The 25,280-nt window shown below is 39.2% G+C and overlaps 1 protein-coding gene across 1 annotated transcript; it reads right to left on the bottom strand.

The window, feature by feature from the left end:
- Window positions 1-1,342: 1,342 nt before the first annotated feature.
- TBC1D30 (TBC1 domain family, member 30) lies at window positions 1,343-25,280 on the bottom strand (the record flags this gene model as incomplete). Its single annotated transcript, XM_009574151.1, has 11 exons — window positions 1,343-2,185; window positions 3,798-4,004; window positions 5,617-5,756; window positions 5,930-6,042; window positions 11,651-11,756; window positions 14,683-14,851; window positions 16,308-16,476; window positions 20,047-20,232; window positions 21,377-21,502; window positions 24,758-24,823; window positions 25,219-25,280. Coding segments are annotated over 11 exons (2,126 nt in total), but the record flags the coding sequence as incomplete, so codon positions are not given.

Here is a 25,280-nt window from a genome sequence, read left to right as displayed (position 1 = left end):
TAGAAGAGGAAGAAAGATTACATGCAATGGGACTGATTCATCATTACTGCTTTTACTCCAGTTTAAAGTAATGGCACTTTCGTGTCATGGGAAACTTGGAAGCAATAAGGTAATGAATCACAGTCAATACATACAATTCGGTAGAGCTGTAATATTTTAAGAGCAACCTGAATTTTTTTGAGTGCATGATTTTGCAACCCTGCAGTTGAATTGTTCACATTTAGTTTCTCTGCTTGTCTGTTTAATGTATATAGAAAAAAAAACCCCAAAGTACTTGTCTTATGGTATTCACCAGCTTTGTTTTTTGATTTGGAAATAAATACTTAAGCTCATCGCTTTGCCATTGCTCTCTCACACCAAACCAGAACGAAGCCATAGAAGCCCATGGCAGTCCCATGGGTTCATCCCACTTACGTAGTGGCTGATGTGTTGGCTTTTAATGATAAGTGGCACCCTAAGTATCTAATCACTCTACTTATAGAATTTAAAACCCTAAACTACTTTGGAACATTCATATATTTTACTGCTAAACTGGCAAATATGATTTAATTACAAGTCTGTAATCTACATAATAGTTTTTAAATCCACTGAAGCCAAGATGTGTCATAATATTCATACAACTACACATATAGTTGTACCTAATTCCTAATATTGCAGTGCTGCAACTCTCCAGCAGTAAGTAACAGAAATGTATGTACATACATAACAGAAAAGGAGCAAACCACTGTTGTGGATGGACTTACGTCTACTATTCTCATGTTCACCAACTACATTTATATTAAAAACAGTATCAGCAGAGGACTGCTGTGGGAAGAGAAGCACAAAATGCTGCTCAAGAATGTCTGAAGCCAGATGGCCCGGCAGGTAAGTGGTAATGTTGGACACAAAGTGATAGTTTTGATTGCTAGGGCTGCTTGTGCTTCTGTTAGTCATGGCTTCTCCAGCTACTCAGAGAGCATGATGATGAGGTCTAATGGGGAAGCTGCATAACAGTCAGAAACTGTTACATGTGTCTGCTGCACCAGACAATCTGTCCTTTGAGCTTTGAAAGAGACAGGAGGCAGCCATGGGGGGCCGAGGGGTTAAAGGCAGCCGGTGATTTTATGTCTGAGTTAGATTTAAAGAGACAGTATCCTTCACACTGCAAATCAATGTTTATTTTACCAAGAACCATCAGAATTGACAATAGGGTGCCAGAGTGCCTCTTCACTAATCTGTCCCATAACAACACGGGAGCACAATTTTCAAAGACACATATTTATACACCTGGTAACCACTTCTGTCCCCATTACTTACTTAACGATTAGAAATGCTTTGGGACACACATACACACGCACACATTAAAAAAAAAAGCAATATAAATTTTTTGTTGCTGTCAGAAATAAAAAGTGCCAGGTAGTACCTCATCGTTTCCTGGTCCCACTGTTGCCACTGGCAGACTTATTGAAACTTCTGCTCATTTGTGGGAAGTGTACAGTTGGCGTTCTTTCAGTGGGGCCGTACAGCCCTAAATTCCTGGCTGTAGCTGACTTTCGAAGAGGCTTGACACTGGGAAAAGGATTGAAGACTTGCGGCTTTGGGTTCCCAGCCTGTGGAGATTTAGCCAGGTTTCCACTGTCGCTGGATGAACTGGAGGACTCAGATAAACGTGGCTGGCCGGACTGATGGGATGTTGACTCAGCATCAGTGTTATTATCTGAGGCGAGTTCCAGTGCTTCCAGTTTTAGCTGAACTACTGACATGTTTGTACTGCTGTCTGTAGAGACCGGCTCAGACGACTGCTGGTCAGCTTTTCGAGTAGTCCTGTCATCCAAACCACCTCCTTCTCTTTCTCCAAAGTCAGAATGTTTGGAAGTCTCCTCCTTTGCACCAGGACTATTTGTTTTACAGCTCTCGCTCTGCTCATCTATTAGGCCTATGGTATCCCCGTAGCCCAGCTGGCCTTTGGCCCTAGCAATATTCTTTCGATGAACTCGTATGTGAGTGCGCCACGGAGAGTTCAATTTTGGTTTAAGATCTTCTTGGGGAATGGGAGACATCTTCCCCGTAGCATGACTTGGGATGTGAATAACAGCATTTTTGAGAGACCTGTTATTCAGTTTCATCTTCTTTCCTAAAAGGAGGTGGTTTATCACAGGGGAATGGTTTACCTGAGAAGGGAGGAGGCTGGTAACTGGCCCTTTGTCTGAAAGAAAGTGTTTAAAAGAAACACAGTATTGTTAAAGAACAAAACAAATTAATGTTCCAAGGAATCACCACAAATTTGACACCTTTCTTGAGGTATAGCAAACATTTGTAGGAATGACTGCTATTTAAAAAAAAACTGGGGGGGAAAGGGAAAAAAAAAAAAAAAATCACTGAATCTCTCTTACATCTTGGAGTCGAACACAAAGCTGTAACTTCTATAATAAAGATTTCCTGTCCTCCCACCTTGCTTCTTACCTGTGGGTAAGTCCTGAGCCAGGAATACCATATCATAACAAAAAAAGCCTCTCAATTTTTGGAATTGCACCGTAACTGATAGTTTAACATTAATATTGGCTTCTGATCTTTCCCCTCTCCTTCATTTCTTTTCCAACTGTGAGAGGCAATTCAGTCTCTATATGAGGTCAGTCAAATAAGCCTCTCCATGAGACTTGCGTGACTGGAGAATGAACCAATGTATTTTTAATGGATAAACCGCACCAACTCTTTTCTATTAGGTCCTCTTATTAAACCAGAGCAGTAGACTCAGAATTAGGTAATTAGATGGCAGTTTGATTAAACCACATATCCAGCCCCACATCGTGATTAGTGAGATTAGAAAGGTTTGTGTTTGGGGGATGGGGGTTGGCAATCCTTGGGAATTAACATTTTACTGTTTGCACTGTTTCTGCTGGCTACAGCCTTTGTTCAAAGCAAATACTTTGCCAATATTTAAAAAAAAAAAAATCCTTACAAATGATGTTAATGAAAAATTGCAGCTCTATGTATTCAAATGCTCCTGCAAGGACAAGTTTAGACAATCTAGAAAAGGAATAAAAATTCTCCACAGTGACCCACCTGCCTGGTTTAATGCTGACTTAGAAAGGTAACACCCATAGTGGGGGTGGGAAGGAACGAGTGGGGTGGGCTGTGTTCAGCTTGCACACCCACTAAAACCTTCAGCTGCGCTGGTCATGCTAACCCCTGCGTTGTTGCGTTTGCCAATTGGGGAAATAGACTCCTTAACGTGGATCGCTAAGTAACAGATTGATGTCCAGCTCCATCCTCACAGCAGTATCATTATGGCTAGGTAAACTGTCAGCCACAATGGAACACCTAAGCCAGTTTTTCAGTTGTGTAATTTGCCATGCCCGGATGAACTCAGAGGAGTTAGGATAATACAGACCAGCTAGGAATCTACCTGCCACTTGGTCTGAAGTGTACGCATCTCCTCATTTCACTTTTTCCAGTGCATCAGTATGTCAACTCGAAGAATGCCAAAGATTTAAAGTTTTTAATCACAGAGATCAACACAATGCACCCAGATAGCAAAGACACTTTTAAATACCATTGTTCAGCTGGTCCCTGGGACCTAAAAAAATCCCAGGGTCGTCATCTTCAGATCCTGACAAAAGAAGAAAAAACATCACCTTCTCATTTAAAATCTGTCTGTACGAAGTGGTATTCACTTTACTACTAATGTGTTATAAATTCCAACAGTCTCTCTTGTTTTGTTTATTTGGTTAAACATAAAAGAATGTTACTTGTCTTGTCTCCTACGATGAAGTTAGCTTGTAATGAATCAGTAAATGAAGCATGTTTTGATATGTTACCTGCTCTGATATAGACATGGTGAACCTGCTGTTGCTGCTTCTTCTTTATCCTGGAATATTGCTTTTTCAGTGCATTAATATCAGTGGTCATACGCTCCATCATCATGCTGTTAAAAGCAGCATGATACTCGCTTCGGCAAGAGTCTATTGCTCCTGGACTTAATTCTGCAATGTTACTGGAACCCAGACTTTGTTCTTCATTCTGATCTGCACAGAGGGAATAAAGTGGTGATGAGGAGTAAATTGGCAGACACAAGAGTTCTGCAGATTATCTACAAGGAAGATGTATGGGAAGGGAATGTATGTCTGATTCCTATCGTCTTATTTAACGGTATCCTTTAATTAAAAATTTATTATAATATGCATATTTAACAAAGCTGCACTATTTATAATAAGAAGTATTACATTTCTAGAACTACTGCTTAAGAATAGCAAGTGTTTGAGGGGAGTTTAAAGAGTATAAAAGTCAATTAATATAGCAATGCAAAGTTATAAACACAGTTCTTCAATTACCCAAAAGTACATCAAGCCATCATTAAAGTAATTCAGAAACTGATTATTAAAGACACTCAGTTGGTCAAAGAGGAGGCTAACAATGCAAGTTATAAAATACATTACAGTCAAGCAGGCACGAGATTAAACAACCGACCTAGTGATACAAGCAAGAAGCATCAAGAAACAGTTATAGCACCACAGGGAGAAAGCTGCTAGCAGCAACAAAAGGGATAGACACAGAGCAGCTGAGGATCAAGCAATCTGAGAGTGTCTCTCATCAACAGCTGCAGAGCAACAGCAGCAGTGCAATTTATTTTCACAGCTGTTTCTGATGCACCACCAAACTGGCACTCCAGGGTTAAGGGGATAATTCTTTTTCAAGGAATGTTTGTCTTTGGCTTGGTTTGCAACAGCAGTTTGATGTTCTGACTAAGTGCTAGCTTGAAGCAGCAGGTAGAGACTTAGAGTCCCTCAGGAAGAGAAAAACAAAACAGCACAGTAATCAAGAGGAAAATTGCACCTTACAGGTCTCAGCAAAACCAAGGCACAAGAATGATGATGTGTAATCAGGTAACAGCGACTGCTACATCAGTCTGGGTTTTTTCTGGGGGAAGGTGGGAGTGGGTTGGGGATAAATAACTACAGCCTCTCCCAGGATACCGCAAAATCACTGTTGATCCAAGTACCATTTCGTAAAGGCTGCTGCAAGTTAACAAATGATCTGCTTTTCTTGTATGGATCAGAATTTTGTTCTGCTTGTAGAGCTTGCACAGGTGAACATACAATTCTGTCAGAAATTTTATTTCAATGTGGAGGAATTTGAAAAATAGTGACGTTTTGCCAGAACACTTTAAACCATACCCAGTTTTATTAAAATGTGAATATACCCAAAACATACAACAGTCTGAAGGTTTGGCCAAAAGGGTGGTGAAATGACCTGCAGAATTCACTCACTGCTAATAAAGGTCAAGATTATTTATTACATGTACACTCTTCAGAAAATGCTGACTACCTAACAGCTTTCTTGAAATTAGCATGGATTTAGGGTGGACTTTTTTCCCCACACATGTGCTCTTTTTTTTGTGGGTGGTTTTTTTAACCATTACTGTAGCCAACTGTCATTTATTGTATACATACAGCCTTCAAACTTGACTTTGAGACATCTTCATGGACCACAGGGCAAGTCATGTGGTACCTGCTGTAATCTCTATGAGAATATAAAATACAATTTTCATAGCAGCTTTCACAGAAGAAGCTACAGATGATTTCTGCAAGGTCATGCAGATTTAACTACATTTTCCAAAATGAACAAAAGCACTTTTACCTTTCATCTGTTTTTGGTACTTTTGGAGCTCTGGTGCCAAAAACCCACTTAATGGTCCAAGACAGCCAATTGCATTGGCAATTGAGTCTTCATCATCTAGGTCATTCTCCTCATCACTGTCTCTGGTTCTGCCTAGCCTTCTGTCAAATGAGAACATAGGAGAAATCAGAAAGAGACATTCTTAAATATGATCATTACCAAATATCTTCATCTTCTTTAGAAGCATACAAGGGAGAATGCCACCTGCCTTTTCACTATCTGTGTAGGGTAAACAATAACCCTATATGCCATAAGCAGTGCATTTCAAACTTACCCTGAAAGTGAAGTTGATTTTACTGCTGCAGGGAAAGGAGTAATGTTGTATGTGTATTTCTCCCTTAATTCTGCCAGTTGTGGGAAGGGAAACTGAGCCATGGTATAAACAGTCTAGAGAAAAAAAAAATGCAGCTTTTAAAATTGTCACTTTAACTAACAGTCACACAAAAGATTTCTCCATGAACACACTTTCACAGTCTTGCAGGATTAAAGGCTGCATGTTCTCATGTGCTGTAAAAAAATGGAAATGGTACAGTTTTATGATTCAGTCAGTATTTCCTGTAAGAAAAATAAAGACTGACTCACTAGAAAAATACATGGCTCAGAGGAAAAAAAATAAAAATGGAACAGGTAACATGAGATGTAGGGTTCCTTTCAACTCCTGTACTTATTTAATAATCATCGTCAATCCTCTCCTTGCCAGCACACCAGAAATCCTCCTCCGCCTCCAATTATGACTTCACTTACATTAATGCATCACTGAGGTTTTTGGGATCTTCCAGAAGACCTATGTTTCTGCTCAAGTATTCAACAAGGTATTGACACTAGCACAGATAGGAAGGAGCAGATCCTCACTTGATGTGGACTGTTAACAGATCCATTACTTCACCTGAGCAGCCCCAAGAGCTTGTGTGAAGGAAATCACTTCAACACAAAAGTTATGGCCAAAGAGGAAGGACGCAACATTATCCAGCTAACTTTTCTCCTCTCAGTTTCTGCTTTCGGTTGTTTTGTGCTTTTTTGGTGTGGTGGTTTTTTTTTTTTTTGGGGGGGGGGAGGGGGGTATTGTGTTTTTTAAAAGAAATTTGTTCTATGGTGAACAAAGAAACCTCTCTGCAACTCTCTGAACTCAACATGTAGTCCCTAGAACTTAAAACAAGGCCATAAAAAAACTCTAACACATTTTATTTACTTCAATACTCAGAGTTAAAGAAGATAAATAGTTGCAAATGCATTTGCTTTCAGCATTATTTTTGCTTTAAGTCATTTTGTATAACAGAATGTGTGTCACCAGCCAACCTGGCATAAAGACACATCATATTCATTGCAACATCACTGCTGATTTGAATAGCAGTGAATGATATTTTAGTTGCCTTTTTTTTTCCTGCTTTTGTACACTTACAACTATTCAGGACTTTCAAATAACTAACACAAAACTCACTGGGAGTCTCAATGTCAGAAGTAAAAAGAAAAACATAGCCGAAATATAATTTCTCATAGTTTCTTTGAAAAATCATAACTTTTCCCCATCTTGAATATTAAATGTCATCTGAAAGACAGTAACGTAAAAATTTCTCATTAGCTATGACAGAAAATCTTCACTTATATACTTTTTTTCCTGTGCTATTAAGTCAGTGACATTTTAATCTGAAGGCAAAACGGTCTCAATTAAGAGGAAAGGAAATTTTGAACAATTTCTACATGCTCCATTCTTGAACCATGTCTTGTCTGTACTAAATACACTAAGGAAAATCGCAAACATGAATTCAGTACTAGACCTTTCCTGACAGAAGAAGAAGAAAAAAAAAATGTTTCACCAACGGCAATGATGTAAGCAATGAGGAGCAGAAAGGACCCTCCTGGCTGGATAAGGCACAGGGCAATAGAGCAGCTCAACAGGCTTCTGTGTGAAAATGCTTTTACAGCTCAAGCCATGCAGAGACTCTAAGGCAAGGAGAATGCCTACAAAAACCCAGAGCATGAACTGACGCTTTGCCACTCCATGAAACTACAATGCTACTGGGAAAGACAAATATTCTCTAGGGCTTGAACAGCGATTTCCTGGCAGTCTACCAGATGAAGGAATTTTATGATTTGGAGAAAGACCCACCTCCGGCCCAACATGTCTGCCTGTTTGTTTGATCTCCGCCACACTTTCCTGTTTTTTTTCCCCATATGTCTCAACTCTCTCCCTTCATAGAGAAGGAGGTGTGTCTGGAATTTATTTCTACTCTTTATGTCAACAGCCTTTTCAGGTAACTTGTTCCATATGCTAGTTACCCTTTAAGCAAAACCATCGACTCCGAGTCCTCCATTTACTCCTTGCACCTACTGTTTTAGATTATGCTTTTAGCTTTTGCCTGTCTCCAATCTGTGTCTCTTCCAGATCCTGTGCAATTTCTTTCATTTAGCATACATGTTTTTAACTTAATTACTTGTTATCAGATTATAACTGGAGGCCTCGCTTGCCACCTGGCTAAGAGGTCCACAAACAAATTTTATGCTGATACAAGTTCCACTGGAAATTAAAAAAAATATTGTCAGTCAACACCTGTGATCTCCTCACAGCAATGCTTCAGAGTCAAAGCATCCTGTTCCTAGTTTGTACACAGCCTTGGATGCCATTTGGTTAATTCTGGTGAAACTGTGCCAGAGGGAAACAGCCTACACATATGAAGCATGATGCAGCCAAACTTATTATCTTATTTATGGCGATAAGGGACAGATTCTGGGAACAAGAAAAAAAGACAAGGAAGAAATCTCTCTTCTGATCTTAAATCAGTAGCATTTGTCAATCCTTTGCCTTACCCTAAAAATGCAAAGCCATCTACGCCCTTAGCAGAATACCACACAGAAGGTTTTGGGCTGTGGCTTCCAAAAGAGGGTAAGCAGTTTTGCTCAAACACACTTATCTTAAGAGCCACCCCACACCGGTTTAAGGCTCCTCTCTCTTTTCACTTTCACTAAGAAAACAAAACAAAAAGCAAAACCAAAAACAAACCCAAAAGAAAACAGACAAAGTGCTACTCAAGTAGAAAGTTAACAGTGAATACCATCAAATCAGGGTAACTGTCTACGGGAGACAGTCTAAAATGCTAGGGTACTACAGAGAGATTAATCCCTGTTCCCCTCCACCACAGTAACACACAGGGATGCCTCTCCTTTTCCTGTTTGCTCCTCATCTCCTCTACACTGGAATGTTTCTAGGCATACAAACTGAATTAGTTTAGCTGCTTATAAAAATGCTCGCTTTCCGAGAAGGCATGAAAGCGTGTACTCAATCTAGCACATGCTGTTTAGAATATCTGCAGACACCTGGCATACAGCCTTCTGTCTCCATGTTAGAACCAAAGTTTATTAATAGGCCAATAAAATGACATTACTGAATACTGTATTTGTTTAACTTCTAGTCCTGAATACATACCCAGTCTAGCATCTGATGTGTACAGCACTTATCCTTTATTTACCTAAACTATTCAATCTGAAAAAGGAGGAAGCTGTAGGCTTGCTTGCTCCTCCAATCCCTCCATGCTCTCCTCAGCACAACATTGTAAGAACTCTTGCCATGCAAGGGCCAAATCTGCAAAAACTTTAAGCCCTCAATCCTAGGTATAAGTACTGTCTGCATGGGAGGGAGGGAGGCAGGCATTTTTAATGATAAACTTGCACCAACTATACATGCTGGTAGAAAGAATGAGGACAAGAGTCCTTTGATCTACTCGAGACATCTGCTCCATCAACACTTGCCCCTAAAGCCATACCTCCCTCCTCCAACTCCCAAAGGAAACAGGCCTTTTACAGCACAATTTGTTTTCTAGTGGCGGAGAAGTGCCTGTTACTCTTCTCTGGCTTCAGTGAGCCTGTACAGGTAGTTCAGATGCAAATGTAAGTGTCATGCAAGTCTAAAGAAAAGTGAGATGATTGCCACCAGCAACCTTTAGGGAAGGCAGAGTAGGATATTAATCCTTTCCTGCAGTAGGATACTAATCCTTAAGCCACCTTGTAAAAAGTATTAGATGTAAATTCACCAGTCTGATTTTGATCAGGGAAAAAAGAGAAAAAAAAAAAAAGAACATTTGAAAACAAAGCAGTCTAAACATTCATATCTGGCTGACTCCTCTGAAAAAGCCTAAAGCAATTTAAAAGTCAGTGTCTTCAAGCAGCCTGGATCCTTTCATTAATGCAATGGTTCAAATTTCTTTATTTTCTTCTCCAACACAGAGAAAATTGTTCAAATGCAGCAGCCAGGCACATGGTGGCATTTCTATTCCCTAATGGTAAACACTTGTAGTGCCTAATTCCTTCCACTTACAGTAATAAGAGCCTAGAGTGAACACCTCAGATGGAGACAGCTACACTGGCAGTGCCTGTCTTTGACTTGAAGAATGCTATCTAAGCTATAGTGTGGTTTCTTCAACTGAGAGGACACACGTAAAATAGACACACTGCTTCTCTATGCAGAAAACAAACCTGTCACATTCTCCATATCAATGGAAGTGCTATCCTACCTTAACGCTCCCGTCAGTGTCACAAAATACACATTATCAATACATATATACTTTGCACCAAGCGCTTATTTTTTGCTGAAGCACAAAAAGACTGTAATGTAGTATACTTGTAATTGCAACAGTTAAAAAACCAAACAGATCCTTCCATCCCTCCAACCAGTAAGTTACCTATGCCTTATCTTCTACTACACACAACGGCGAAGAAAGAAATCCACACTGAGTCACTAAAGCCCACTTCAGTTTTCCCAACATTACTCTTTGTCACAAATGACACATCTTGACTTTATACTGCACTTGAGACCAGGAACTGAAACACAATTAATATGAAAAGGCGTCAGCTTGGGCCACCCTCCTCATGCATCCTCAATATCTGAACTGCCTTGTGAGAAACCTTAACACTTATTTAAAAAGCATTGGAATACCTCTGACCAGCTGCATTTCCATTTTTGAAGCAAAACAAAGCCAGAGTGCTCACCTCTCTCATTCCTAGAGCTCGCTCATTAAACAAAACAACAGCAATAACAAAAGCCAAAAATCTGAAAGTGATCCTTTACTTCAGAGCAGTACTTCACCAGACAATGGAAGTGTATTATCCCAGTCAGTAAGTTTTGCTTTCAGTAATGGGTAACAGTAGTCACCTGTTAACTACTGTAACAAAATCATCCAACTTCATATCCTGAGACTGACTTTGTTTTTCTTCCCCTAAGTCAGGCAAAAAATTTCAGATAAATTATGTGCTCTGTATTTGCACCCATTTAATCACCATACTCTAACTCATCAAAAGCAAAGTTCCAGAACTGTAGCATGAAGTCTTTATAAAACATGTAAGTAGACAACACCTCAAGGATACCAGAAAAAAAAGTGTAAGTGCAAATCAATACAATTACATCTGTAACACTAAAGGCCCTTTCCTTTCCCAGAACAATGTGGATCTTTGTTCTCATACAATGACATACGCTTTAAGAATTCAGGAACTGCAATTATCTACAAATGTCTTTGTTTATTGTTCACTGATGACTGTTCATGGCTTTTTTTTAAATCATGAAGGATTTTTTTTCCCCTCCTCACTTGATAAACTCTTGTCTCCCACAGTGTCTGCAGAATGAAAAGGACACAATGTAATAAATAACTGGCCAAAACATAAAAATAAAATACCCTAAAAATTATGACTACTAAAAGATTCTACATACTGCTTGCGCAAATCCAATTGGACATTGTATCACAACAAACTTTCAGCTGTCAACATACAACCAATTTTTATCAAACGGAGCCTAGTGGTTCTCTATACTTAATGTATAAGATAAGGTTTTAGCTTTAACTGCAGGTCATCTGTTTGTTTCATTGACATGCTAGCTCAACTCAGTTATCTTAAACTTTTATTCTTGGGAGAGTTTAGGTTTCTGCAGTATCTGAACAACAATGTAATTTGTTAGAAATCAGCACCTAAAGGACACACAGAAAACACAAACAATTATATCACAATTACGCACCTGCATGAGTTCATTGCTGTCAATCAGACTGTCTTCCAGCATCTCCTGGGTCAGCTTGCCCATGGTACTGTAAAACTCATCTGCAGTTTCACAACATTCTATTTGCCTACATCAAAACATATGTCGGTTTTTTATTTTACTTTTACATACGATTATACACCTCCAAACCAAAACTGAACTTTCTGTCATCATAAAATATGCGCTTCTATTAGTGACCTTAATTTTTAAGTTTATTGCAATCCTCCCTACACTTCCAAATAATAAAACTGTGCACACCATGTTGGAAATACTGGTGCAGTAAAAGGATGTACTGAGCACAGCTTACTGTCCTGACTACTCACAATAAAGGATTCATGCATGTCCAGACAGGTTATTCTTTTCCCTTCTACAACATGATAATCAACAAATCCTGCCTCCTACTAGCACAAGGGAGCTCTCCCATCAGCTCAGAAAGGGAGCATAAAGATTTCGTGACTGCCTCATCAAGCATTCTTCACTATGCGCCAAATGGCTGAATTCACTGGTTGAACTGTCTTTTTGTCAGATTGGAACGTATTTGCTGGCCAGAAAACATTCCGGTGGAGTAAATTAAGTACAGGTGTATTTATACATGTCGTATTCAAAAGAGCTGAGCTCACATAATGCAGGATGAAGGAAAATTCACTCCTATGCATATCCTGCATACTTGTGAAAGCTATTTCTACATCAGAGTTACAGACTTTTTTGTTTGTTTTGGGGTTTTTTTGTTTGGTTTTGGGGATTGGGGGGGTGTGTGTTTGGTTTTTTCCCCCACACTCTTCTTTAAACTTCTAAAAACACAGAATCACCCACAAAGCATCAGCTAGAGGAAGAAAAATACGAGTAATATGCTTTTGTGAGTTGCTGTTCTACATACGTTAGGGTCAGCTGCTAAACATCCTCTCCCATCAAGTGAAAATTTACTTGTATCTCAAACAAGTGCATCGCTGGCTACATATTGTAGCCTCCCCTGTAAACTACTGCTGCTGGAATAACCAAAAAAGTACACAGCCTTTTTTCTTTAGGATTAGAACAGAAAGCTTCCCTTGATCTTCCGTGTCCGTAGAGAAAAACTATTGAACTATGAAACTCCTACTGAAATCTGAACATAGTTTAACTAAAAGAATGATTAAGTAGTAAAAAAAAAAAACGTTGAAACAATGGGTATGTAGCCAATTATCACAAACTTACTTCTTACCTTCCCTCATACCTTCAGTCTCTCATGACCTCCACATACTGCTTTCTCTACTGCACCTATTTTTAACCTCCCCATTCCTTCAGTCTCCCTCAAAACAGAAGTATGATTGAACCCCCCGCATTTTAGGAAAAGCACTTCTCACCCCATTTTCATGACTAGAAAGACAGTCTTGAGAAGTATAAAGATCAGGAGACTATGATCACTGTTTCAGGCCCCACTTCTTTAAATCTCCCTGTTCTGTTTCTAGCGGAGAAGAGGAACAAAATCACAATCTTCTCCTAGCAAAGACATTGTGCCCGATCTTTTACTTCCTCATCTCATTTGATATTGTTAATAACAAGTTTACTGAATTTCAATTCTTGTTCAGTTTTACTGACTCATCGTCTTCTGGATCTCTAGTTATCACACCAATGTCCCGTTCTGTTAATTGCCCCCAAATCTGCCAGACCTTCTCCCATTCCCCACAAACAATAGTCACAAGGTGTGCAGTGTGATCAGCTTATTCTTTTGAACATATCCTTATAGATTTCTTCATTCTGTTCCTTCCAATTTTTATAAAACACATTTCATTTTTGTTTTAAGTTTTGCAGTAAAATCTTCAAAGCATTGACTCTCTTTTTTATCATGTTATGAGTTGGAACATTTTTAATTACAGCTTTTAAGTGCCCAGAGACCCACTGCAATAGGACCTTTTATCTAAAGGTATAGTACAAAGTAATAAAGTACAATGGAACTACATATAGCTTAACCCGAATGCAAATGATTCATGCAAGTTTCATTCATGAACTGAACAAATAAAGCTCTTAGGAAATTATTACTCTAATTATTATTCTTCAGATTATAAATTAAATACACTAAACAAAGTCTCTTACAATGCTACTCGCCTGCAGTGCTAATTTATTCAGAAAGAAAAAAGAAATGAAACCTCCAAGGACAAAGCTGAACATAAATCCCAGTGGTTCAGTCTCAGGGCAAAAAGGAAGGTGAGTGTTGACAGGCATCACAAGAAAAATTTGATGCAGCTGCTGACGCCAGCTGAAAAAAGTTTCCAGCTGAACTAACATCTGCTCAACCTGTCAGAGCTCACACCTCCCACTGAAGTCAGTCAGAAAACTCATTTCTCCGGGAGCACTGTACACTCTTTGGAATGCAAATATTTGCTATGACAACAGAGGAGTTTAGGTGAACTAACCATCTCTTGTGTTTTGTCCTATGTGGTGAGTTTCCAAGGCCATAAAGGACTGTAATAGAAACTTGGCTAGAATGTGCTTAAAAGCAGAGAATTTCAGGACAATTTGTTTGCAGGCCTTAACAGAAAAGAACTGTGTAACACTGAATCATTCTCTTAGTAACACTGAACTCTTTTCTTGGGTATAGCCAATGGACTCAAATCCTTAAGTGAAAATAAGGGAATTAACAACCCCAGCTTCAGCTACCCAACTAAATTAGCTAGTGACCCTCAAGCCTCTCTGTATGTCTTTCCACAGAGTATTTACCAGCTTCCTCAGAGGTCTATGTTCCGGAAAGTCCAACCAACCTTTTAGCATAGCATGAAGACATTATACACAGACAATGCAAACAAATGGAGACATTTCGTGCAGCCAGGGTCAATTAATTATCATGCCCATTCTGACACCATGTCAGAAGCACATGTTTTTGGGGAAGCCATAGAGGCATTTTGTGCAGCTTTTTCAAAGCAGAATCATCCTCCTGAAAGGCTGCATCCTGTTTAGAATTGAGAAAACGCTCTTCTGAACAATATGTTACCCACATTGCTCATACTGAAAAGAAAAATCAGATAAAAGTGACCACTTACTCTCCTAACTTTGCCCAGATAGCCAAAGCTACTCTCAGTATAATTTCAGAGCCTTCAAAGAATACTGAATCCCAGATCTTCAGAACTGTATGGTTAGGTAGGCAAGTGGCAAAGAGGGTCAGAAACCACTGCATTGTGAAGACATTTGTAAGTGGGGGTTCGTAGCCTCCTGAAAAAAAAAAAAGCTTAAAGTAATTGTAATTTACTATTATTTTACAAGGAGTACAAACTGCATACTGAAATCCACCAGACAGTGCCTCTGTTATTGCTCAAAACTTAATTAGCCTGCAGCTGTCCAAAGATAAGCTGAGAAAAAGAGCGATGGAAAAATGACATACTTGAGCACCTTTCATTCTCTGCACTGCAAAAAGCTCTAAGCAGCAGCATTGGTTTTGAACTTGGAAAACACCAACACACTTTTTTTTTTTTTTTACATCAGAAAAATTGCTTTTCCTTCCCCAAAGCCGTATGAGCTAAAAGCTTTTCTTAAACAAAACAAAACACCACCAACAAAAAAAAAAACCAACCACCATCAAACCCCCCCCAAAACCGCTGCATTTCTTCAGAAACTAATGACATAAGAAGTCTCTATCTACATGAAGGTGAAGTGACCGTCTCTGTAAAGTCTATTGTTTTAATATCCTGATGCACTGCCAGCTTAGCATAAGCAACTGTAACACACTCAGTTTTCGTTTTGGCTTATTAAGTTTCAAACAAGATTTAGTATTTCAGCCTGAAACTCCAAAGTTTTACTTTCTTGTTATGCTCAGAGAACACTTTGTGCATCCTAGTATCAACTGATGAACTGAAGGCCATGACCAAAGAGGCTGCTGCCTGTGAAAACAGCAAATACTTCCTTGATACCCTTTGTTTTTACACAGTTTGGGCACAGTCACGGTTTATTTACAAAGAACATGGTAGCAGATCTTTTCTAAGATGAAACTCAGGGTGCACTTAGCTTCCAGACTGAAAAAAACCCACCCAACCAACAACAAAAAACCCACCCTCCCCAAAACACTCCCAAATAAAAGAGCTGTATCTTGTTTAAAAAAAGAAAAAGTCTGGAGGGAATGCTATACCCGGGCGGGGGGGGGGAGAGGCGGGGGGGCGATCACAGTGCAAAGCCAGTTTTCAGGTAGCAACCCAAGAAGTACTTGAGAGTTTTACACCTGCATATTGCTAAGCATCCAGGTGAAGAAATACTAACAAGCCACCATTGGCTCTCGCATTGTAACTCTTCCCAGAACAGCTATGTAAGCTAGCAACTACAAGGAACAATGGTAGGACAGGTATCTTGGGCTAAGGCAAGAAATAACATTTTCAAGGTAGCCCTTGTACTAAGCTGCCCGTTACAGTGTTGTCACTCCAAATATTTTACATCCTTGTCAACACAACTCTGTTTGCAGTTAGTGGTGGGACCAAATTATCTCCCCTTTATTTTTTCCTGAGAGCGCCATCTATTTATGTTATCAATAATGGAAACCGTCATCTTTCACCTTAACAATTTAAAATATATGTTCTAAGCAATAAACTCATGTAAACACTTAAAAGATTGTATTTTTAGACCAGTGCTCAGATGAAACAATAGCAAAAAGGAATTTAACAGAATTTTCTGTTGAACCTACCTCCACTTTCTCTGTTAGCAGCTCTTTGCAGGGTGTCTAAGTGCTGGGAGAGTTCAGGAAGCTTCATTCGTAAGAGATCTCGGAAAACAGCCATATCCACAGAGAGAGCACGGAGATTATTGACAAAATAGCTATCAGGAAGCACCTTATCAATTAGGTAAATCATTATCTGTGGAGAAAATGAAATATAATCACGTAGAATTTACAGAGCCAGTTATTTTCTAGGAATAACAGAAAAAAAAATACAGAATTTTAAAGTTCTCTGTTCACTACAGAATGGCTTGGAGCCAGTGGCAACACATACCTCTGGTATCTCCATTTATATGGGGAGAAAACATTATCATTTTAAGCATCCACAGGTACTCTAGGTATCCACAAGTAAGCAAGGTGCAAAGGCCTCTTGAAGCTGTCCAGAATTTATGAACCATTAATGACCGAAATCAATGTCACAGTAAGCTATGCCCAAATTGGAAGCATTACTCAAACCAAAGGCAACTTTTGGCACTTCTGATGCTGTACGTGTTTATGAGATTGTCCACACTGTTGTAAAGTTCCACTGTCCCTTCTCTGGTTGTTAACTGCCACAACTAGAAGACTGATCGTCCAAATAATCTTTTTTCCCCCTCTCCAAAATGCAAGACACTGTTCTTTAAAAAACGTTCTCCACACGTTTTACTGTGATGTGTTACTGTGTGCTGCACTTCATCTTGTCACTTTAAAAAGTGCTAAATTAAGCAGCATGAGACATTTTAAACAGACATCTGTTTCAAGTGAGATAGCTCAACTACATGGGTGGTTATGTATTAACTGGGTATTGTCAAACTTCTGGGAATGAACAAATGCAGCAAAGAAATATGCAGAAGTTGATGTATATCATCAGCCCAACAGAAGATGCTGACCTTCACTTCAGGATCTTTTACAATCTCTATGGCCACTCTATGAACTGCATCCAGATGACTGCCTGCACGCAGTCATCCCATCTCTTTCAACTTTCCATTACCCCTTTGTTAAAATTTCAAATGAGCATGCTCATCATCTGTTTCATACAGCCTCTAATGCTTGAGAGGAGCATGGCATCTTTATACACAGGAGACAATCCTCCTTCCAATCCCTCTCTTTTCATGAGATGCCCACAAAAACAGCTTGGCAGACACTTGGACTTCCAAGAGCACCACCTTACACAGCCTTACTGCTTCCTTTTCTCTCCCAGCTGCTTGTGACCACATACTACCACTTGTCCTTGCAAGATTTTTTCAGGCAATAAGAGTCTTCTGTTCCATGTTTTAAAGCATGTAGATCAGTAGTTGATACAGGCAAATCAACAGGTTTTACACATTTTTGATGGCTTTTTTTTGGTTTTGTTAAGTTTTAAGGATTGAAAGGAAATAGGTGATCAAAACAGAGTACGCAAGTAAGCTGGAGTCTCATATTTTCTCAGATGCATTCCCTAGCCTTTGCTGAATACTAGGACACCTTATTGTCTTTTAAAAATATGCTTTATTTTGTTCCGAAATATTTCAACCAATGGAAGAATAATTTAATATAACAACATTAACTTACAACTATGCTATTTGTGTTTTCATTAATTTCTTATGACGTAAGCCATAAATCCCTACCTTAAAGAAACCATTTTATAAAGGCTTTTGCTCCCTTCCCACTGTGTGGTGGGAGCAAAATCAAGAAATCTCACATATATGAGAGCATAGGAAAGAACAGAAATCTTTTTGAAACACTGAAGTCCATTCTATTTCACTGCCATGTCAATTGTTTTGAGAATGCTTTTTGAAAAAAGCAGCTTCACACATTTACCAGTTTGCAATAGATACATTCTTCATGATATCTCTCTCTACACATTTCTTTTTATTATTTGACTTCGTAATATTTCCCCACAATAATGTGCAGGAGAAAATGTTTTTTAAGTTTCAGTATCTATGAGACTTTTATGTATACTGTGATAGCTTCTATACACGCAAGCTGTGATTTTCTTGCTTACCGTAATTTCAGTTGGCTAACTTTGAGGTGCCTTAAGGGATTTAACTTAAACATGCTTACCTTAACTAGTGAAGACTCAAACATCCCTGGCTGGGCGTTCACTGAAGCTACCATGTGGGCTCCTGTGCTGTTAAAGCCCCATGATGTCCGTAGTTCCAGCTGTTTCTCAGCCTCTGGGAGACACTTCCCAGACACAGAGCTTTTGTTTATAATGTCCTTCCCAGAAAGGGGACCTGACTGGCGAGCCCCGAGAATCCCCGTGCTCCCTTAACTCCTAGACTCTGCAATAATCCAAACATAGTTTCCCCATAGCTCCAATCCTGAGGGCAGCTTTAGAGCCAACAGCCTCTGCAGCTGTTCCGAAGTCACTCATCACTTGCTTTAGACGGCACAGTGACTACAATAACAAAACACATACTAACCGCCAATTCCTTTTTTTTTTCCTCCTGTTCCTTCCCCCCCCACCTCTTCCCTTTTCCCTCCCTCTTCTGGGGAAACTCCAACCCTGCCAAGCCCACGCACTAAGCTTGGAAAAGAAATGACTTTATTTTCCATTCTTATTTTTGCCAGGTAAGACCCATTTTGGCGCCAACAGCCTTCAGTGCTTTACCTCCCCTGGGCAGTCTGGCACCATTCCATTGTCTCCTTAGCACAAGGAGCCTGACACTGGTCACAGTAAAAGACAATCCAATAATATAAGGATGCACACGGTTCTTAAAATCAATTTGGACTTCGTAAACCTTGGGCAACTATATTTCCTGTATTACGATAACTTGTTTTAGGGGCTTCTGGACAGCATAAGATCACAATAAAATGTGACAAATAATAGTTTAAAAGACTGCGGAAATTTTTAGCAAGAATTATTGAAAGGAAATTTTACTCTCTGATATAAAGTAGGCATATTACGGCATTTTCTTCCTATTGCAGGCACCTCTCTAGAATGAAGTATTAAATACTAGCTAGCTGGACTCTATTACCACAAGCTTTATATTCTAGGAGCTCTGAGTAAATTTAAATATTTACCATATTTAAATCATTGTCTAAGGCAAAACAAAGAGCTCAGTATCTCAAGAGTCACAGTCATCTTTTACTAATTTGACCCCAACTCACACATATGAGCAAGTTTACTTAAGGAAATTTGCACATGATCTTGGCAAACCTTAAACCACATCCTGTAGTAAACTTAAAAGTATTTCCATTTTCTGACATATTATAAATTTCATGAAGCTTTCTTTTAGTTAGAATAGTAAAGGTCTAAAAAAATAAAACAATGTATGACTAATATAGACCAGAAAGTAACTTCCAAGTGATTTACTTTCATTTTAAATATTTATTTTGTGTTTTCCTAGAATTTGCTTTAAAATGCAGCAGATTTATTAACTGCCTCGCATGCTACTGCCACACAAGAGGTTGATAATGGAATCTGAAGGTGTCAGCTACCTATAGTGTTTGGAAGCAGATTTGGGATTATGCGATAAGATATTCTAAAGTCAGTAGCAGCGTTCCCATTTATTTTTATTATGGCCAAGCCCTCATTTGTTTCTGTTTGATAAAAATTTTGACAGTGATAACATTCAAACTGTTCATTTTAGCTCAGACAGGATAACAAACAATCCGCAGATATAAACTGATTAACTCCTTTGAGTCCTGCTCCTTTAGGCTGTCTACAAAATTCACGCACTGGTTTATTCTAAAGTTCACTAACTAAAAGCAATCTTCAACACTGAAAAAAAAAAATTTTACTCACTTTCAGGGCATCCCCTTCATTGCCCTCCATTACTTCCAGAATAAGTGCAGCTAGTATGTTAAATCCTTGGCAATAGCCAACAGATTTATTCCACCTAGCATAAGCCAGCAAAACGCGTTTTAATACCACTCGATCTTGCTCTGCCTCCTGGCCACAGTAAGAACTGCAACCAGTTCGGTGAAGGTCCTTTAAAGGAGAAACAAAACAAAAAAAAAAAAAAAAAAAGGAACAAGAACAGACAGAAAAGATGTGCATTTTCCTTCCCCCTTTAGTTCTCCCACCTGTCCCAGTTTTCCTTCCACCTCCACCCTCCCAGTACATACTCCCAAAGTTGATGACAATGTTTCTTTTTTAATCTGTAAACCTTTATCTTACTGAATAGAAATAGGTTCAGCAAGCTCTTACGTAAACAAGTTACCTAAAAGATGTTCTTATGAAGTTGTCACAGAAGATATTAACAGATATCTAGGTTTCAAATAGCAAGACATAGCAGCTGCTTAATTGAACAAAGAAGAGCAACTGTTTTTATTGAAGTATAAAAGAACTACTAGGCAACTAAGTTTTCAAAACATAAAAAACCAGAAACAATGTCCTTGAGATTTAAGCTATCTATAAGTGAAAGGCAAAACATGTACTACAATGTTTAATATTTCGTAAGTAATATCTATAAGCTTACATTACCAAGTACAGATGACAATTGTAATAATCAGGAACACAAAGTATTTTGCTCCGTGTACTTTAATTGTGTTCTATAGTCACCTTAATTTCTCCTAAATAGAGTATTATCTCCTAAATAGGTAAATAGACTAATATCTAAGTCACCACAGCAATACAAATCTATTAAGCTTTATCCTAAAACTGCTTTAAATATTACATGTTAATTAGCTGAGAAATATACATAGACGAATGTGTTTCATTCCTGTAAAATAACTGAAAAATGCTCAATTACTGCATTATAAAACATACTTTTTAATCCCAGCAAACATTTGTGTTTATTTATAGAGAAGAGGGGAAAAAACCCACTTATGTTCCTTTGTCTCCATTAAACTCCAGTATTTCTTTTAAAACAAAAAAGTAGAATTTGGGGGGGGGGGGAGGGGCGGCGGCGGAATCAGTAATAGCAATTTTTTTCCCTAGCTAACACTAACCAGACCAGTGCAGAAGAAGGACCAAAGAAGCTGAAGAAATAATTTTGGTGGGCCAAAGGGAATTAAGGTGTAATTTTTGCCAAAGCAATTGCAGAGAACAAAATAAATCCAAATTCTATATATTAAAAAAAAAATTAACTTTTCATTAAAATTTAAAGTAAAATAACAAATTAGCTGGCTACCTTTACTATCTGGATGCCCATAGAGTCATCATCAGGATTACTTCTTTCATTGAATGTGAAACGCATGGTTTTATCCCAGTCAATGGCTATACTATGTAAGTACTGATCAGCTAGGGTCAGCCAAACCTAGAAATACACAAAGCAAGTCAACAAAATGAATTATTTCTCAGATAAAATATTAACAGTTTTCATATATACTGTTAGATGAACCTCGTCAGCTTCATCCATATGTGATCTGCTGTTAAGACTTGAAATACATAGAAGAGGACTATATCTAAAAAAATTTTTGCACAGTTGAAGTAATACCTTGCTCCCTGAAACAGAAAGGAAGGAAACAGTTAGCATTAAGTGTCCAGATCTGTCAACTGCTTAAAAGATGCAAGTCCATTGTCAGAAACTGAATCCACAGGGTCCTCCAATATGGAAGCACACTCTCCTGCAAGAGACAGTTCAGCCCTTGTCAGTTCAGCCCTTCTAACCTCATAACTAGCAAGGAGTTTTATAAAAAGGTAACACTGCTGCAGGCTTCCTCAAACTCAACCATGGATGCATCTCCTGGAAACCCCAAAAAAAGAAATCTAGTGGTGCTTCTCTTTACCAGACGTCTTTTCTGATCAACTTTGCAGAGGCAACAGCATCTAGTATTAACCATTCGGGACTGATCTGAAAGTATCACTAGGATCAGAGTAACTTACTCTTACAAGAGGGCTTCCTAAACTGTTGGTGCTACAGGGAGTTCTGAAAACAAACATTTTGACTATTTTTAAAGCCTAATAGTTACCAGAACAGATTTATGCACGTGTATGTAAGACAAAGGCTGGACCTTTATTAAACATTTGAAAAGTTCCTGAACCATGAAAGACACATGACAAATCATACAATGACAACAAGTAACAATAAAGGATTTTTCTCTTCAGGAAACTGAAAGAAATCATGAAAGCAAATTGGTCGAGTTTTACATCAGCCATTAACTCACTCAAGTGAGAAAAGCAATTCAGACACTTCCCACAGATTTAAACACTTAGATACTTAGATGATGAAGGAATTTATAGACAGCTCCCAGAATCTCATGTTTTCTGCATTTAAATGTCTCTTCTCACACTTTTGCAAAGCTTTTTTCGCTGTTCTGCCTCCAGCAGCCTTTGGCACTGCTGACATCCTACTGATGTTGTTTGACTGGATTCTTTCTTTCTGCCAGCCCCAGAAAACAAATGTCACATGTCACAGCAATAATACAGATGTCACCCTGCTCCTTCTGCTGCCAGCAAAGGAGGCAATCAGCATGCTGCCAACACAAAATGCTTTCTTTAATTTGGCATCAATCTTAAAATCATTGGGAAACCAAGGAATGGCAGTGAAAAGACCACATCCCTTTTCTTAACGCTACTTCTTTGGTTAGCATCGTGTGGTCATGTGTAAGCAAACGCAGAGATAGGAAGAATGAGAAGGAAAAGACAGAGATCCGAGTTGGATGATGTGGCAGAGCATACCCTCAGCAAGTCTGCTGATGACACAAAACAGGGAGGAGTGGCTGATAAGCCCAAGGGCACCTTGACAGGCTGGAGAAATGGGCTGACAAGAACCTCATGAAGTTCAACAAGGAGAAGTGCAAAGTCCTGCACCTGGGGAGGAACAACCCCAGGCATGAGTGTATGCTGGGGACCACCCAGTTGGAAAGCACCTTTGCAGAGAAGAAGCTGGGGGTCCTGGCGGACACCAAGTTGACCACAAGGCAGCAATGTGCTCTTGTGGCAAAGAAGGCCAACAGCCTCCTGGACTGCATCAGGCAGAGCACATCAGCAGGTTGAAGAAGGCGATCCTTCCCCTCTGCTCAGCACTGGTGAGACACACCTGGAGTGCTGGGTCCAGTCCTGGGCTCCCCAGGACAAGAAAGACATGGACATACCAGAGAGAGTCCATCAGGGGGCCACTAAGAGGATTAAGGGACTGGAGCATCTCTCCTATGAGGAAAGCCTGAGGGAGCTGGGACGGTTCAGCCCAGAGAAGAGAAGGGAATCTTATCAATGTATATAAATATCTGAAGGGAGACAGAGCCAGGTTCTTCTCAATGGTGCCCAGTGACAGGACCAGAAACAATGGGGACAAACTGAAACACAGGAGGTTCCATCCGAACATCAGGAAACACTTTTTTACTGTGAGGGCAACAGAGCACTGACACAGATTGCCCAGAGAGGTTGTGGAGTCTCCTTCCTTGGAGATATTCAAAAGCCATCTGGACATAGTCCTGGGCAAGCAGCTGCAGGTGGCCCTGCTTGGGCAGGGGGGTTAGACCAGATGACCTCCAGAGGTCCTTTCCAACCTCAACCATTCTGTGATTCTATGACCTCTGCCACTGATGTACCCCAGAAAAGTGTCTGAGAGACTTATTGGAGTGTGGAAAAAGAACATTTTAGGAAAGAAAAAAGGCTATTAGATGGGTATAATGATTCACTGGAGTTGTAGATTAAAAAAAAAATCATAGTGGTGTGAGGAAAACGATGCCACTGTAAGTCTTCTGTTTCCTTTCCCCCGATTTGTAAAGAGGAACAGTTTGGTTTGGAAAGATAGCAAAAGAAAACAGGAAAAGGAAATTAATCTGATGCATCAATATATGGATCTACATATATTTTATAAAGCTTTAAAGATATTCCTTTTATTAAAATTGCATTTTTAAAGCTGAGATCGTGTGACTCAGTTTTATAGAAAAGATGAATAGACATGCCTTTTTTTTAGAGTAGGGAACTTCAAACATTGTTGAAGAAAGCAATAAAGTAAGTTTAGCAAAATCCCACTGGACCCTTTCCTACAACACTAACTCAGTGCAACTTCCCATTAATGGTGCACTCCACCGTTCTACATCACTCCTGACTCTGAACTTCCCTAATTTAGGCAATCTGCCTTTCCCCCATCAAATGCTTCTATGAGCATTCTTGTCAGCACTGAACTTCCCTAATTTAGGCAATCTTTTCCCTGCCAAATGTTTCTATGAGCATTCTTGTCAGCACTAGCATCTATCAACTTCACCTTCATGACAGCCTATTCCTTTCAGTTGATCTTCAGCTGCGGGGGCAGCTTCACCCATGCAGTTCCTTGAGACTGACAGAATGAAGCAATAACATCTGCACCAGAATAAGTTACCTAAGCCTCAAGCAGAAAGAGCCCAACTATTGAAAACACCATCTTTACCTGTCTCCTCAGTCTCTCCAGCTGCCCTGTGAGGTTATCGCTGAAGAATGTAAACTAGGAAAAATCCCCAGTACAACTTAAACTTAAAACTTCCAAATATTTGTTAAAAAACACTGATAATATTGATGTCATTCACCTCTCCTGAGAAACCCACAGTCAGTCAATACATCCCACAAAGCGTACAGGTCTACCTACCTTTCTCCGCCATTCTTTCGGTATGCCTGTTGGCAATCTGGCCACTGCTTTAAGTGCATCATGCCACTAAAAGCAAAAGCATCCAAAAATGTATAAAATCCACCATTAGTTTAATGCAACAGTATAGCAACATTTATAACACTGCAGACATGCACATTCATTTCATTTTACTGCACACATTTCAGAGTTTAATCGCTTAATCCACTCATAGGGAAAATATAGGTTAATTACTTAATGATATAACAAAAACATAATATTCTAGGACACAAAGACTTATGAGATATCTGAGTAAACAATGAAAGCCTATTGCATTTTCCAAATACTAATGGAACAGCCTTTGATGCAATTGCAAATAACATGCTGACATTATGATGAAAGATGCACTTTTGAACTAGGGCAAGTACCTCGATTGAGGAGAACCCAGTCCTTCACAAACTCAAGAGAAAAATGAATCAAATTACCTGCTGAAAACCATTTTGACCTAAAGATGGTTCAAGAGTGAATTTCAATTTCGTATCAACCC

Source organism: Fulmarus glacialis, unplaced genomic scaffold (assembly GCF_000690835.1).
Source record: "Fulmarus glacialis isolate BGI_N327 unplaced genomic scaffold, ASM69083v1 scaffold2353, whole genome shotgun sequence".
In the NCBI taxonomy this organism is placed as follows: domain Eukaryota; kingdom Metazoa; phylum Chordata; class Aves; order Procellariiformes; family Procellariidae; genus Fulmarus; species Fulmarus glacialis.
This window is presented reverse-complemented; position numbering and strand designations above follow the sequence as displayed.